We start from the raw sequence: 16,932 nt of genomic DNA, 5'->3' as shown, positions 1-16,932 counted from the left end.
ATTTCATAGGTAAATATCTTATCTTCATTAATTTTAATAAACTTTGTATTAGTGGAAAACATTTATTTCTGTATTTCTATTTTCTAATAGCTGATACAAGTCACGTATCAGAGAGATAAGAGGTCAACATCATAGAATATCCACAACATGAAGTTGAAAACAAGCTCAAACTATAATTTCTAGATTAGTTTAGGAAACATATAAATTTCGAAAATGATAGTCATATCAAACAGTTTTATTGTATACAAAATGCTTCATAACATATATTCATCTCCATAGGTGCAACAGTTACTTCAATTTAATTAGTAAGAGATAGTAAAATTCAATGGGTACCACATGGTCCTCAGTTAATGGCAATAATATTCAAGAAATATCAACAGCTTTCACTGTCACACAAAAAGAGAAAAAAAAATAGGAAAACCCAAAAGGAAAATATTCTTGTTGACGCATATCTAGTTCTTTAAGAGCTAGAGGTGCTCATCATAGTTAGTGGAAAAGGCACTTATGGTGCCATTAAAGATGCTATGGACTTGTAGTATTATGTGAATTCAGATTTATGTTGTTCAAATGAAAACGTTTTGTAGGATGGGAAAACTATGAGTTTACACTCCCACTTGCTAACTCTAACTGTAGATTTGCACAAGGTGAGCTATTTATATTTGTCATTTCAAGTTCAATAAGTATTCTATGTTGAAGATTCTTTAGAAAAATATTAGAAAGTTGCATGGAACCAAATTAAGCGATTTACTAGCCGCGTATCAGAAGGTAGTGCAATAGATGTTACTGCTTCTCAAAGTTGTTGGGACAGTGGCCCACATGATTTTGATGAACTGATAAAATGGGTTGAATATGGTAAAATGGATTGTGTCATGGCAAACATGATTGGTACCATAATTAGCAGGATGCACTTCAAAAGCAAGCATAAAGAAAATGTTGTTCATATATATATATATATATATATATATATAGTTTTCACTTTTTTGTATGGATCATGTAAAGTTAATTTTGTTTCTATACATTATCTATTTTTGAATGTCTCATATATGAACCATTGTGCTCTTATATTTGAAATAAATGAATGACGATTTCAACATTTTAGGTGATTGATTGCTTTTATTATCACATAATTATAATAATAAATAACTAAAAAGTTACAGGCTTTTAGTCTCTTATTCTTGGCGTACGCAAGAAAATTTGGGGAATCACTTTTTTTACAGGCATGGAAAGTTAAAGTTATCATACTTCACACATATTCTAAAATTTAGAGAAAGTGTTTCAAATTTCATATTTTATTACTACATACTACAAAATCTATCTAAAAAGGACCCAAGTAGGCTCTTGGAGGTTACAAAGTTCAAAAGATTTAAGTAGAAACTAAGCAGTATAAACAATAAATGGTGATAATGCCATCAAAATAAAGTGTAATAATATGTCTATAAAATCAAATTCTAATGTTTATTTGGTAACAACAAAGCCTTTTAAAAGAAAATAGCTTCAATGTCAGCCTTGAATTTCGTTTTATTGGAAGTATTGAAATGGTCCAACAAAAATAAATAATTACATGCTCAACTTTTTAATGTGTAAGATAATTAGTCTTAGAAAATGAATGACAATTTTGAGTTTTGTATTACTGTAAAAAAATTTAAAATGAAATTTAAAGAAGATAATGTTTAAATTAGTTGTTTTAAAACACAGTTAAAATGCTATGTAAGTTTTTTAACTATAATGTAAAAACTTAAATAGACAACATCATGTCATGTTTTCTAACTAATGAAAAATCAGTGTTGTGTTCCGAAAGTATTTAATTATTTTTATTCTAAATTTATATTGTAAACATTCTAAAGGCTTTGATAGATTTTAAAAAATAATGAAGCCTCGTGGCATTTATTATTAATTAGTATTAACCTTTTTCTTTTTCAAATCAACAGCAGTATTTTGTTGGGCTTTTATAAGAATCTCTTTTGTTATAATATTTAAATATAGTTAAAAAATATGTAACCTAAGTACATATTTCAATGTTAATAATACCAGGGTTCTACTGTACTGGTCAAAAGGTCTTCACTTCTAGTGTTCAACTACCAACCATACAAACTTTGTAGACTGTGGATGCTCTCTTCCAAGCCCTCTAAGTGGCTCTTTGGGGGGTGTTTGTCATTTTACTAATCACATGAGGGGTTTTCTTGTCCTTTTAAAATTGTAATGTTTCACATTTCTGTATTTTGGCCTCACATTTTGGAGATCAAGTTTTGTATGCCACCCCTATGTATGTAAAGAACATATGCCCGGATGTGAACAATATTACCAATAAGCACATTTACTTTCATGCCCAAATATTACATATGCATATGTATGAGATAACAAATAGGTATAAAATAACAAATAGGTATGAGATAATATTTATGAAATAACAAAAGATTTATGAGATAATGATAAAATGGATAAATGGATGTGCTAGATACTGCTAAACATAAGTATGAAATAATGTTTATGAGATAACAAAAGAATTATGAGATAATGACATTATAGACGAAAATAACGTTAAACATAAGTATGAGGTAATAAAATATTTATGGGATAACAGACGGATGTATGAGATAACACTAAACATAAATATGAGATAATGTTTATGAAATAGTCAAATATTTATGAGATAATTTTATGAGCAGGACAAAAAAATGAAAACGTTTTTTTTTTTTACTGTTTAAAGAGATGTATCGGTCATGATGATATCCCAAAATATTCTTTTTGCGGTTTTCCTTTTTGTTCTTACAGAAAAAAAATTATTACTCATGGACAACTTTTATCATTATTAAAATGGTACATGAAATTTCATACACGGCGTATATAACCAGCTTCGCGCATTTGAGATGTCCTTGTTAAGGGGGGGCAGCTTGAGCACCCTTCTACCACCCAAGGAAATAGTGTAATTTTAGCCAATAAGTAGTTGGGCTTAGGTCAGGTTGCAGTTTATACCCACACCTCAGGTCCAACCTCATGGCTGCGCAGCATGGGCCAGACTCAACTAGAACATTATATATATATATATTGAATAAAATAAAATTTTTAAAAAGTTATAAGGTCTTATTCTGCCAGTCCAATAACTTGTTCAGCCGGCCCAACACCCAAATTTAAGGCATTGGCCGTTGCTGGAATTGGGTACAAGGCGCGGTGCAACACAGATTTCAATAGCATATACCCAAATTTAGGGCCTTGGTCCTGGCTGGACTCGAGTACCGGGCAACACAGATTTTAATAGCCTTTATATATTATTTTAAGTGAAATTATATAAGAGAACAAGAACCAAGGAAATGTGGTGTCAAGAAGAATACGATCTCCTCGGCTAAAGATTCAAGTTTCTCATCGATCGGTTGCCCCAACCTTTTCAATATGTAGTATTGTCCATGCAACCATGTGTGGCGTCCACAAGTCTTGACTTAGATAAAAAAGATCTGCTTATTTTGTTAATGGCTGCCCTCTCTCTTCGTAAAAGAGAGAGAAAGTCAAGAGTCATTGCGCAATGTAGCAGGAGCTAAATATGACCGATTTGAACGGTTGCCCTTCCTCTTCATATTTGGTGCGTAAGAGACAGAGATGGGAAGGACCATTTCTTCTTCAAACTCTCTGTCTGTTTCCACTTTCACTTGGTTGGAGGGATCGATCGCTGCCATGGCAGCTTCCTCATAGAGAGAGAGAGAGAGATTCTGCCCCTGTTCCCTGCACCAGTCGCCACCTCCTTTCTATTAGCAGGCGAAATACATGAGATTTGCATCTGATCAGAAGAAAATGAAAGGCACATTTGCTCTTCCTTATAACCAGCCTCGTCTGGCTTTCTTGTTGGCACTTCTGATCTGCGTGTCTTCCGTCGTCGTCAACGGCAACATCGCAGAGCACGATGACTACTGGAAGATGCGTGCCGAGGCTGCCCGCAACGCTTCTCTCGACTCCTACCATGCCGACCCCTTTAATGTCACCAACCATTTCAACTATGAGGTTCACAGGTTCTCTCTCTCTCTCTCTCTCTCTCTCTCTCTCTCTCTCTCTCTACTTCATTTATAACTTATGAAGTGTTAGGCATAAGGTTGTTTTGCATAACAATTTGGTTTGCAAAAATAAATTTATACATCACCTTGTTTATCACATACTAATTTGGTCAGATGACTTATAACTAATTTAACTGATTTTCATATATAGTTATTCAGTCTTATACAGTAATCAACTAGATTATGACAACCCGTTGTTGAAAACAACCGTAAAATTATATATTGAGTTAAGCCTGCATGAATCATTTAATTTTCTGACTGACATAAGGATGCCATGTCTCTTATACTGTTCTTTACTTATTTTTTCAACAATCTAAAGTTTCTTAATTTTTTAAAATATATATATTTCCGAAACTAAACATAATATGTATGGATATATAGGCAATTTAATTGAATCGCTCAATTGATCTTAGGAAGCCGATGGATTGGAAATATAAGCGATTGAATCTAAGTAAGAATGTAAGATGCCATCAACATCAATAAACGGGCTGACCACAAGTCGATGTTGCAACAGGGAGGAAGATGGCAACAGCACGAGGAGGAACTTGGGACGGTACACGGGCTCGTGCATGGCCACCAATCCGATCGACCGCTGCTGGCGCTGCGACCCGCTGTGGAGCAAGCACCGGAAGCGGCTGGCGGACTGCGCCCTGGGCTTCGGCCGGAAGGCCTTCGGCGGCAAGCGCGGGCGCTACTACGTGGTCACCGACCCCTCCGACAACGACCTCGTCAACCCCAAGAAGGGCACCCTCCGGTACGGCGTCATCCAGGACCGGCCGCTCTGGATCATCTTCAAAACGGACATGGTCATTCGCCTCAGCGAGGAGCTCATCGTCAACAGCTTCAAGACCATCGACGGCCGGGGCGCCAACGTCCACATCGCCTACGGCGCCGGATTCACCATCCAGTTCGTCAACCACGTCATCATCCACGGCCTCCACATCCACGACATCAAGGCCGGCGGCGGTGGGATGATCAGAGATTCGCAAAGCCACTTCGGCCTGAGGACCAGGTCCGACGGCGACGGCATCTCCATTTTCGGTTCTACCAACATCTGGATCGACCACAACTCCATGTCCAATTGCATGGATGGCCTTATCGATGCCATCGAGGGATCCACCGCCATCACCATCTCCAACAATCACTTCACCAGGCACAATGAGGTAAGCCCTAACTACCTCTCAACTTCTCACCATGCATGAATGATGGTTTATATATGGCGGTGCAATATCATGCACATGATACTTATAGAGATCACCCGATGCAATCTCTCATCATGCCATGCTTATGATGGTTATGTTGCAAGACCACAGATCATGCACTACACATGATCATGTAATGACATATATTCAAGGGTTTTAATGAGGACGATGGTTCTTCACCATGCATGAATGCCGCACGCAAAGTTCATCATGCTTATACATGCGGTGCACCATCATGCACATGATGCTTACAGAGATCACCGCATGTAGTGTGTGATCATGCCATGCTTATGATGGTTATGCTGCAAGACCGTAGATCATGCCCTGCACATGATCATGTAATTATATTGAAAAGGTTTAATGATGATGGTGGTGCAGGTGAGTCTGATGGGTGCACATGATGACTACTCAAGAGATGCCATCATGCAGGTCACCTTTGCATTCAACCACTTTGGAAGGAACCTTGTTCAACGCATGCCCAGGTGTGTAGCCGTTTATCATCACCGTAGGTGTCATGTGGAGTACATTGATACATGAACTTTTCAGTTCTTTCATAACACATAATCTTAGAAAGAATTTTTAGTGTTCAACATAACTTATTTAATATGAAACACAAGTGCATTACTGGTTAAAAGTTCAATATGTAATTATATTTGGATGGTAGGATAAAAAAATCTTTTACTCACCAAAAATTACCATGAAAAAAAAATTATAAAAAAAAATATAGGTTTTTTTTATTAAGGAAAGGTAAAATGGATTTTTTTTTAATCCAACTCTTGTTTGGGCAGGTGCCGGTGGGGTTTCTTCCATGTAGTGAACAATGACTATACTCACTGGCAGATGTATGCCATCGGCGGCAGCCAACATCCGACAATCATAAGCGAAGGCAATCGCTTCGTTGCCCCTCCCATTGACTACGCCAAGGAGGTAACCGATGCAGTCTAGAAATCTTCTATTTTGAGATCTTTATATGTTATTTTGTTCTTCGTTTTTGCACTGAGATTTTTAATTAATTAAGAACATGACCACTAATTCTTCATCCAAAGATGCATTCAAATGAACGTTAATCCACGCTCATAAAATCTTTTTTTCTCTCTCTTTCTCTCTAAGTTTTACTTTTCAATCTTTAGGCCGACGTCACATCCATTGTTAAGGGGTTTTGGTGCACAAATCTCATTTCTAATTTTACATATCATTTTTTCTTATATTTTGTTGTACTCTTTACATCTATTATTGTACCTAGATGTATTTTTTTTGTTGGATCATTTTCAGCTTTCTCTCTTTCTCTTGTTTGTTTTTTATCTATGAGACTTCTTGTCTTTAAATTTTGTTATATATTTTCATTTTATCGGCTCTTTTTCCTTCTTCTTTTGTTAATTGTTTGAGCAGTTGGCGTCAATGTAACTATAATAGGATCGGTGGCAACGAACCACAAAGCTAGAAATTTTCTAGAATCTAGAAGATATTTTAAAAAAAAAATCTCGAATATTTTCTCTTTTTTTAAAAAAAATTAATTTTGACATATTTTCCATTTATTTTTCTCCTCAACAATGATTTACTGATATGACATTGGCAGGTGACAAAGAGAGAATATGCCCCGCAGTCCGTTTGGAGCCAGTGGACATGGAGTTCAAGCAATGACTACTTCCAAAACGGCGCATTCTTCAGGGTGTCGGGGAAGAAGTTCAAGAACCCCTACACCAAGGCCCAGAAGATCACTCCCAAGCCCGGCACTTTTGTCAGCAGACTCACCCGCTTTGCTGGTGCACTCAATTGCAAGAAGCTCCTTCCCTGCTGAAGATCATCCAAGCTTGCCTGAAACTAGTTGGTTCCTTTTGGCATTGATCACTTGTTTCATGATTTATATTGGTTGATTAGTGGTGCATGTAACTTCTCCCCAACTACAGAGAAATGAGAGAGAGTGCAGGTTCATTCCTCGCAATCGTTTGCTCATTGTTCAATTGGTTATTGATTATTTTGGAGAAATGCAATGTTATCTCATATCTGTGTAAGTTATGACCCTGCAGTATAGTTTGCGAACCGTAACTCAGACACGGATCCACAGAAGATTGCTGAGTTGGGTTATACTTTTTGTCTTGTATTTTTTTATAAATAGATGAAGAAGATAAGTTTGTGTCTGGATTTCATGTCTGATTCTTTTCATCAACTAAAATTAAATAACATGTAATATGAGTATTTGTGTCTATTTAGTAAAGTTTGTGACATTTCACAATTCAAAAAATGACACTTCAGTATTCAACAACATATGATTAAAAAGAACATCCAAACTTGTTTGTTAATCTCTAACTCGTGACTTATAACTTCGGATTGGCGAATTTGCCTACTATGCTCAAAAACTTTGGCAGAGACAAACCTTGCATCTATGCTTTAGTGGTTTTACTGCGGTCTTTCTCAGCACTACTAATGCCAATACCATGCCAGAAATGGAGTCTGGAATTTTTTTTATTGCAGAGGTTAAACTATAGTTTCAAAATTTTAACATGAGACGAAATAAAATTTTAATAACTTTTATATATATTAAACTAAAACTTTTGAAATTTGCATAAAAAAAATTGATTTTTTTTTTCAAACTGATGGCAGCCAAGGCCCCTACCAGCCCCCCTTGGCTCCGCCCCTAGATATAGCTTTTATCATATGTAATTTATCAAAATTTGAATCTAAGTTCAAATTAGATCGTCATACCTATTCAAAACCAATTTAAATATATATGCTGCCATTTCTTAAATCCAAACCTGTTCCAATTTCTTAATCAGCTGTTAATTTTTTTTTTTTCATGTCCATCTTTTTTGGAGCTGTTCGGTCAAATCTTCAATCCAAATCCAATCCATTTACATCCTTAATTGCTTGCTGCAAACAGGTGAAGGCTCACAGAGAACCTATTAGAATCAAAGGTCCATCGATCAGAATGTCTAGAGTTCCGATCCGAACATGGACCATTTCTATGATCTCTGGTCTCCATTCCAGGCCTCGTGCGCACTTCCATTAATTCATGTTTAACTCCAGCCCGCCAATTTGCTAACCTGTTCTTCTTAGTTACTATCATTTGAAAAAAGAGCCTCAATGGTAGCAGGAAGACTGGTGCTCAATATTTTTGAAGCTTAATTTGTAGAGTAAATTATAACTTTTGTCGAATTCCCATTGTGTCAACTTTTTGTGTTGCTACAAGAAGGAGGCTACCAACGAAAAAGTTGAAGCGCAATAGGGACGACATGCCAAGATACCAAAAGCAGATACTATATCCTATAAGTAGGAGGGGTTGGGTGGGCGATCGGCCTTCAGCCGGCCAGGGGATCTCCCCCACTCGCTAGAAAACAAAGGTAAAGATGAAGACAATTTGCACATGAATTCAACTATTCAAACTTTTAAAAGAATAGTAATTTAATTCAACTTCAAAGTAAGCTGCTAGCTCTTAGGAAGATAATTACTTAAAAACTTCAATCTAGGGCCAACTGCTCTTACTGAGACGAATTAGTTAATGCGGGTGCATGTTATAATCTAGCGTCCTTTGTGTGTGTGTGTGTGTGAATAGATCTGATAGCAACCGTAATGACCCAACTCAAACTAACTCAAATATTTTATACAACGTGCTACATAACGAGTTCTGGTCTGAACTAAAAAAGGTACAGCCAAGATTAATTCAAAAGACATATATAACATAGATAAGGATGTAAGACTGTCGTTGTAAGTCTTTACCGCAAAGCCACACACAGAAACACTTCCGTGTGAGTGTGAGGCCAACAGTCTTATTTTGAACTTGAATTTGTTGCTAATTGGAACAATTAACTTAATCCAAAAAAAAAAGTGTGTCCTTTGTAGTCATTTGATTTTTTTTTTTCATTTTTATCTTACCAAAAACTTATTTTTTTCATGTAAATGAAATGTGCTTTTGTCATTAACCATATTGGCGCACGAAATTTTATGCACTCTATACAATGAGTTAGTGATGAAAACTTTTAGGGTTTCATGAAATGTTGTTAAGTGCATTGATGTGGGCGATGTGTTAATCTCATGAAACAACGTGTATCACGACGACCCATAATTATGCATAAGCATTAGGATAAAAAAAGATTAAGTATGTAATATTCACAAAAATAATTTCAAAAGTAAAAAACAACATCAAAAAATAAAAAATATGAAATAGTTGGCATCCTCATACACTAATGGGGTGGAATCAATATATTAAGTGGCACCTGTTGATGATTTAAGATTCTAAACTAGGTAATGACGTAACCTTGGGCACTTCTCAAATCAAATAAAGGAGGTTGTGGGCTTTGGCTCTTAGCCCAAAAAGTATACTCGGTCCATTCACCCAACCAAAAAACATTTGAAAGGCTTTTTGTCTTGTATATATAACTTTTTCTATATGTATAGTTGACATATAGCTCAGTTCTTGGATCCATTATATTTAAAAGTTAATTTCAAAAAGTTAAACAGCGGTTACTTAAAACATTTCCTTCACAAAACCCTTTTTGATAAGCTAATGTAGGGGCTCAGCTCAACCATATTTGTGTTTATGTTTTATATTGACCACAACTCAAACCTTTTTTTTTACTTTTTTTTTTATGCTTACTTAGATTTTTTTTTTTCACTTTAACTTTTTTGTAATGTTTACTAAACGTTTTCTCATTCCTTTGTCAATGCGATGCACCGGCGATATGGGTTTATTACTTTTTATTTTAGGAATTAATTTAAAATATTTAAGTTACTTTTCCAATTAAAAATCTAAAAATTAGAAAATAAAAGCCTATACGAGAGATCATGCATATCAACTGATATGCCATGTCATTACGCAAACCGATCATTTCGCAGCAATATCAAACACATAAACTATCAAAATGTTAAAAATAACGTAAAAATCATTTAAAAAAGCAATAAAACTTTACAAAAAAATTATTTGTACGTGATGTGTGTGCATCAGACACAAACTATGACCTAAAGTCACATGGGTGAACTGTGACCACCCGAGTCACCTCGGGTGCCGGTGGAGGTGTGGGTACTGCTCGCCACATCACCAATTGAGTTGGAAAATGTTTTTTGTAATTTAAAAAAAAAAACATGTCATTTGTAGTCATTTTATTTTTTTATTTTTATTTTTTTATCTTTAAAAAAAACTTGTTGTTTTTGTGTGAACAAAAAGTACTTGTGTCATTGACTATACTTTTGTGCATCAGTATGACGCATATAACCGGCTTTGATGTGTCTGATGTATCCTACACCTTCTACAATGGACCTTCATATATGTTTTGGGGATTTCAATATGAATTGTGTGGAAGGTGCTAGCTTTTTTCTATTTTAAACAGCAACAATTTTCACGGATTAACGCAACAAATCATTGCCACATAAAGCATTTGGTATGGTCTGCTCTTAAAGGACAATTAATGTGGGCATTCCTCCGAGCAGTTAAGTTGTGTTTGTTTCAACAAATCTAATTTGAGATCTTAGAATATCAAATTCAAGGATTTAAGATCATAAAACACACACCTACCCCTAATCTAATCATAAATACATGGTTTTTAAGATGTAGCATGAATTTTATTGAGCTTGAATCTTGCAAAACACACTTTTTTTATGCAAAAGACTATCAAATGTAACTTTATTGTTGCCTAGTAGCATCTTAATATAGGTGCACCAGGTGGCATCGATGAAAAAAGAAAGGGGGGTTGGGGTACTTAAAAAATTTTTGTAAAGAAATGTACCTTTTTAGACATTTAATATCCTTATAAAAAGTTTCACTTTGTACTTAATCAGGGGCATTTTGGTCATTACATTTCTATGGACACAATTTTTATTGTTTACACAGGTGTGCACATAACCAGTGTTTACCTTTGAGGCCGGATAAAGTTGGTCTCCCACGGATGGGCTTTCTAATCCGCAATGGAAGAAATGACAATTCTTTCTTTTCTTTTCTTTTTTTCTGTGCATTTACTCACAGTGAGTACTCTATTTAACTACTTTTTCAGGAACAACTCTCTTTTATATATGATTTGATTATATTGGATCCCAAAGTTTTTTAATTCTGCAGACATTCTAATTTTCAGGAAAGACTTCTTATGCTTCTTTTCTTTCCCATTTTAAAAATTAGAAACTGAATCAAGACCGGTCCGTATTTTTCTGGTTTGCAGACTGCCAATAATAAGTTTGGAATGAATTTGAAAGATCACCATTTATATAGATGCGTTAATTAATTTGAAGTTGCAAGCAATAGGTTTTCAGCTTCCCTTTTTTTTTTTTTTTTTTCTTTTCAAGAAGTCTCCCCCTTTGATACTGTAAGCGAAAAATCCGCAACCACCGACGCCTAAAAGTAACTTGAGTGTGCGCCGTTTGGTGCACGCAACCCATATACACCAAAAGAAAATGAAGGCGTTTTGGTAATTATATAAAAATAATGTCTTTTCATATTTTTTATTTCCTTTTTTATCCTCACCAAAAGCTTCTTTTTTTTTTTTCCATTATCATTAGTCATATTAGCGCACGAAAAATATGTGCACCAATATGACGTACGTAGCACACCTAACCTACCTTGAACGTGGCAGGCTGGTCAGAGAAAGGATCCATTGCGTTGTCTATGGTCTGTTCGAGCCCCCTCTTCTCTCCTCTGAGTAGGCGTTGATTCATAAATCATGTCCGTTCATTCTTTACCATCTTATGTTCTTCCTATGGCCGTGTATGATTTTTGTACTTATCTTTTGGGATGCCAATGGGGCCGAGGCAGGGGAGGCCGGCAGGACCTTGGCATTTCCCTCATATTTAAAAAAAAAAAACATTTATATGTAAACTTTTAAAATTTTTAGTTTAATCAATATAAAAATGTGAAAATTTGTATTTTAGTCTATGTTAAAATTTTGATACTATAATTTGGTCTCTACCATAAAAAAATCCTAGCTCCGCTCCTTCGTCTACATGATATAATAGTTGTAGATTTATGTATGGTGAAACAAGATTTGCCTCCATTAGTATAGTATTTTATAGCCTGATTCAAATCAAGTGAAGTTTCTACCCATTAATTGGTCTCTTTTGAATAGGAGAGAGAGAGGGGTTAGTTTTGATTGATCTTTCTTAAATCCTACCTCAAAAATTGAGACAGATTCATGAAATATACCGTGTAGATCATAAATCTATTTCATTCTTTGGCTAAATTTATAGAACAATAACAATGTGCTACTATTACCAAACAAGCCTTAATCTTCCCCTTTTTCTTGTCACAACTTTCTTTATTGAGTCAAACTTTGGTGTTCAACCCCTAGCTTTATTTTATTTTTATTTTTTTCAAAAAAGATACTGCTAGTACTTGTGAAAGAGTTGTGTTTTTTTTTACATTACATGAATACGGTACTTCCTTTTGTGAATATATTCTTACAGCGTCTCGACTTTTAACGCCGTAGTTTGGATCCCAAAATCTAAATAATTTTTTTACCCTATATATTTTATAGCATAAATGTGTTAAGCATTACCAAAAAATGTATGAAGCAATTTTTTGTGTGTGTTTATTGACAAATATAATTTCTTTTCTTTGATTAAACCACCATAGAATTTTGTGTTTCTTTTTGTTGGACATAGTCATAAAAAATGCTCCATCGAACATAGCATAGTTGGTAGGGATCTGTTTGAATGTCATAGATACTATCCTTTTAAATTAAATTCTTTTAAATTAAACTGCAAAGGGTGGATGCATTGCACTCAAGTTAACTGATGGGAGTCTCATGATTCTTCATAGTATGGGTATTTTGGTCATTACACATCTTATAGATAATCTTTTTTGTCCACAATGCTCGGTTTCAGCTCGACTTGAGTTTGATGAGGTGAGCTCGATCTAGTCTGGCTAAACCGAGTCCAAACTGAAGCCCAACTCATTTAAACTGGTGTCATTTGATTACTATTCTTTTAAATGAAATTAAAAACTATAAAAAAGTGTTAAAATTCATTAAAATTACTGACATTCTCATGAAAATTAACAAACGAGGAACACATGAGCTGAGTTAAGTTTAAACGAGTGGGGCTTGCATCACTCGAACTCGACTCATTTATGGGACTCATTTATAACTAGCCGTTCGAGAAGAGGCATGTTTCGGGAATTATCTCCAAACATGGGGAGGAAATGGAAATAGGAGCAGCAACTTTTTCTGGAGCGCCCTTTTTGTTTCGGGTTCCGCCCGAAACCCTAACCCTTTTCTCGATCCACCACCGCTCCAAGGCCGTCACACATCAGAGAGAGAGAGACCCAGACCCGTCTGCTCCGGCGACCCAGGCACTGATTCCGGCGACACTGTAAGCAACCCCCTCCCCTTCTTTTTCGGAAGCTCCTTCCTTTTCCCCATGTCTAAATTCCCCAACAGACGGTCGGGAATCCGTTTGTCTTAGCCTCTTTCCCTCCCCTCCCCTCTTCCCCACCCTTCTCCCTCTCTATCTCTTCGCCTTTCCTGTTTCTTCCGGCCGTGTTGTTGACGTTCGGTGGTTCTGCGAGATGGGTGTTTGTTCTTTTGCTTCGTGGTGCTCAATTTCGCAAGAAAATTGGGCATTTTGGTCGTGCTTGTTGCAGGATTCTGCCCCACCTCGCCCCCCCAAAAGGATTGAGAAAAAAAAACACTTGATTTCTTCTTTCAGAGTCCTGCTGAAACTTCGTTTCCCTCTTTAATTGATGCGCTTGGTACTTTTGTTGTTTGGTCTCCGTGTCTTCTCTGTGTGCACGTTCTGAATCTCGGATCGTAAATGAAAGGTGAGGAAATCCGTTCTGGTTTTTCATGGTTCTCTTCTCTTTGAGTGGGATGGACAGTGGTGGGGATATGAGCGGGTCATTGCTTAGGTTCGGATCCATCGTTTTTTCTCATTTGGGTGGCTTGCCTGGAAGAGGCCTGATTTCCCCCTTCCCTTGCCGGGTTGGATTCGGAGTCAGACCCTGCGTTTTGCGAACGCCAGGCTAAATGGGATCTGTGCCCTAACCTGATCCAGTCCTTCGCAGGTAACGGATCGGGTCGACTTGTGTATGTATCCGGACATTCAGGCCCGCCTTCCCTGCTTCCAGCTTGGGCTGTGAATGTGTTGGAGCAGAGCTTTGTGGGCATTCCTCAGCCTTTTTCCCTGCAGGTGTTGAAAGGTCTGCTTCCTAATGGTCCAGAACTTGAAACCAATTTTTTTTTTTTTTGTGCTATTCCAATGCGCACTTCATGTGCAGATTGTTGGATTTGATCATATTAGTTCAAAATTTGAACTACCAACTTGAATAATTGGCCTTAATTCTCTGCTGAATGAATGAATTCTGTATGGTCTGCGTTGGGCTGTGCGAACTCCACTGGGCAAGTGTGTAGATGGTGTGTCTTTGTTAGCTAAAGTGCTACTGTCAATTTTTATTAGTGCCATGTTGTTTGTTAAATTTGGTTCCAACTTTGGCATTGTGCAGATCTTTAGCAATATATCATATGCACCATGTCCATCATCCCCACCACTCCCACCCGGAGTCCAAGTGAAGAAAATGACAGCGATATGGTGCAGATGTCCAAATCCATATCTCGGAAGAGGCCGAGCAGGTTGAGGTCTGCAGTGTGGAATGACTTCGAAAGAATCAAGAAGAATGGGAAAGACATGGCCTTGTGCAAGCTTTGCAAGAGGGAGTTTGTGGGAGGAACTAGCAGTGGTACATCACATTTGAAAAAGCATCTAGAGAGGTGCCCCAGAAGACCCAATCCCGATGGGACTCCGCAGATACTTTCAGTAGGCAGGAAAAGAAAGGAGAGGACTGTCACTGTTAGCAACTTCAAGTTCAGCCCCGAAAGGAGTCGCCTTGATCTTGCAAACATGATCATCCTGCATGGTTACCCGTTCTCTATCGTGGAGCACATTGGGTTCAGAACGTTTGTCAACAATCTTCAGCCAGCGTTCAGCATGGTGTCGCTCGAAACCGTTAAGGCCGACTGCCTGGCGATATATGAGAAAGAGAATGAGAAACTTAAAGGAACCTTGACAAATCTTTCTGGTAGAGTCAGCCTCACTACTGAACTGTGGACTTCTTGCGAAAATGTTGCGTATCTGTGTTTGATAGCACATTACATTGATGATGAGTGGCTGTTGCACAGGAAGATTCTAAATTTTGTGATGATAGGATCACCTCACACTGACGAAGCACTCTTTGAAATTCTTGAGTCATGCCTGATGGAGTGGAACGTTTATCATAAGGTGTTTGCGATGACATTAGACAGTTCATTTACGAGTGAAAATCTTGTTGCCAGAATCAGGGAGTCCCTCTTCCAGAAGAGGATGCTGGTGAGTGAGAGCCAGCCATTTCACATGCGATGTGCTGCCCACGCTGTCAATGTCGTTGTCCATGATAGTCTGGAAGCAGCACAAGAGGTGATTCATAAGATTCGGGAGACTGTCAAGTATATCAAGAGTTCACAGGCAAGGGAACAAAAGTTTAATGAGGCTGTTCATCAATCTCGAATCCATAGCCAAACGAGCTTATGCCTTGATATTCCAAGTCAGTGGAGCTCCACTTATCTCATGATCGAGGATGCATTAGAATATAAGGAAGCATTGGTACGTTTGCAAAAGCTTGATCCTGGCTACATATTGGCACCAGCTCCTAGAGAGTGGGAAATGGCAAGTCATCTCACCAATATCCTGAAGCCCTTTGTTGAAATGTCTAATGTTTTTTCACCAACAAAATCTCCAACCTCGAACCTTTACTTCCCTTCGATTTGTGGCATCAAGTTTCAGCTGAATGAATGGTGTAGAAGTGGAGATGCGTTTGTTCGGTCTGTGGCCTTGAAGATGAGAGAAAATTTTGACGCATACTGGAAGACTTGCAGCTTAATATTGGCAGTTGCTGTCGTCTTAGATCCGCGGTTCAAGATGAAGCTGGTAGAGTATTACTATCCACAAATCTATGGTGTGAATGCTGCTGACCATATTAAGGCTACTTTTGATGGAATCATCGGTCTTTATAATGAATATGCAACCGGTTGCAATTCAACTCTGCCTTCCCAAGATTACAACAGGCGGGTGGGAGGTGGAAGTGATTCAAATGTCACCTTGTCAATGAACATCTCAAACGATCCAAAAGATATGTTGAGAGGATTTGATGAATACCTTTCTGAAACCACTCAAAACCAGCGCTCAAAAACAGATTTGGACCAATATCTAGAAGAAGCTGTATTCCCACGTAACGTGGAGTTTGACATTTTAAATTGGTGGAAAGTTAACACGCCCAGGTTTCCTATTTTGTCTAGGATGGCCCGTGATATTCTGGGGATTCCAGTTTCAACAGTGGCACTGGACTCAACATTCAATACTGGAAGTAAAATGCTGGATACATATCGCAGTTCTCTAGATCTACAAACGCTGCAGGCTTTGATGTGTGCGCAAGACTGGTTGCAAGACAAATTGGATGGTACTTCTGACTCGTTATATTCAAATTGTTAGTTTCTGTTTTATCCAGTTTTCTCTCATGATTTTTGCTGCTACTTTTTTAATTTCAGTACTGTCCACAAGCTATTCTGGTTCCACCTTGAGTGCTCTTGACCATGTTTAGGTTCAGGGTTATACGGTATCGGCTAGTTCTTCCATATTTTTGAATCCTTTTAAGTCCTCTTCCATTGATATGTTTGTGGTGGGCCAGATGTTGCTTTGCAATCCCATGTTTCTTTTTCTTCCGATTACCAATTAACTTATGTTACAGT

At 37.3% G+C, this 16,932-nt stretch overlaps 2 protein-coding genes across 3 annotated transcripts; both read left to right on the top strand.

The window, feature by feature from the left end:
- The first annotated feature begins 3,432 nt into the window (after positions 1-3,432).
- Positions 3,433-7,389, top strand: LOC116267622 (pectate lyase-like). The gene is made up of 5 exons (XM_031649477.2): positions 3,433-3,998; positions 4,555-5,203; positions 5,621-5,724; positions 6,031-6,169; positions 6,819-7,389. Exons 1-5 carry the CDS (start codon positions 3,757-3,759, stop codon positions 7,038-7,040), a joined length of 1,356 nt encoding a protein of 451 aa, XP_031505337.1. The 5' UTR covers positions 3,433-3,756; the 3' UTR covers positions 7,041-7,389.
- Positions 7,390-13,394: 6,005 nt separating this feature from the next.
- Positions 13,395-16,690, top strand: LOC116267753 (zinc finger BED domain-containing protein RICESLEEPER 2-like). 2 transcript variants are annotated; one of them, XM_031649639.2, is made up of 3 exons: positions 13,395-13,528; positions 14,220-14,354; positions 14,658-16,690. In XM_031649639.2, the coding sequence occupies exon 3, from the start codon at positions 14,684-14,686 to the stop codon at positions 16,673-16,675; it is 1,992 nt and encodes a 663-aa protein (XP_031505499.1). In that variant the 5' UTR covers positions 13,395-13,528; positions 14,220-14,354; positions 14,658-14,683; the 3' UTR covers positions 16,676-16,690. The 2 variants fall into 2 exon arrangements, with proteins under 2 accessions (XP_031505499.1, XP_031505500.1); XM_031649640.2 differs by lacking the exon at positions 14,220-14,354 and having other exon boundaries at positions 13,396-13,528.
- Positions 16,691-16,932: the final 242 nt, after the last annotated feature.

The sequence above is a fragment of the Nymphaea colorata genome, chromosome 14 (assembly GCF_008831285.2).
Source record: "Nymphaea colorata isolate Beijing-Zhang1983 chromosome 14, ASM883128v2, whole genome shotgun sequence".
NCBI classification, from domain to species: Eukaryota; Viridiplantae; Streptophyta; class Magnoliopsida; order Nymphaeales; family Nymphaeaceae; genus Nymphaea; species Nymphaea colorata.
Note: the sequence above shows the minus strand (reverse complement) of the source record. Positions and strands in the feature narration are given on the sequence as shown.

Coding starts and splice junctions, on each gene's coding strand:
- LOC116267622 (XM_031649477.2), top strand. CDS start 3,757: ATGAGATTTGCATCTGATCAGAAGAAAATGAAAGGCACATTTGCTCTT. Junction 3,999..4,554: donor TTCAACTATGAGGTTCACAG/GTTCTCTCTCTC, acceptor ATGTTGCAACAG/GGAGGAAGATGGCAACAGCA. Junction 6,170..6,818: donor CCATTGACTACGCCAAGGAG/GTAACCGATGCA, acceptor TGACATTGGCAG/GTGACAAAGAGAGAATATGC.
- LOC116267753 (XM_031649639.2), top strand. CDS start 14,684: ATGTCCATCATCCCCACCACTCCCACCCGGAGTCCAAGTGAAGAAAAT.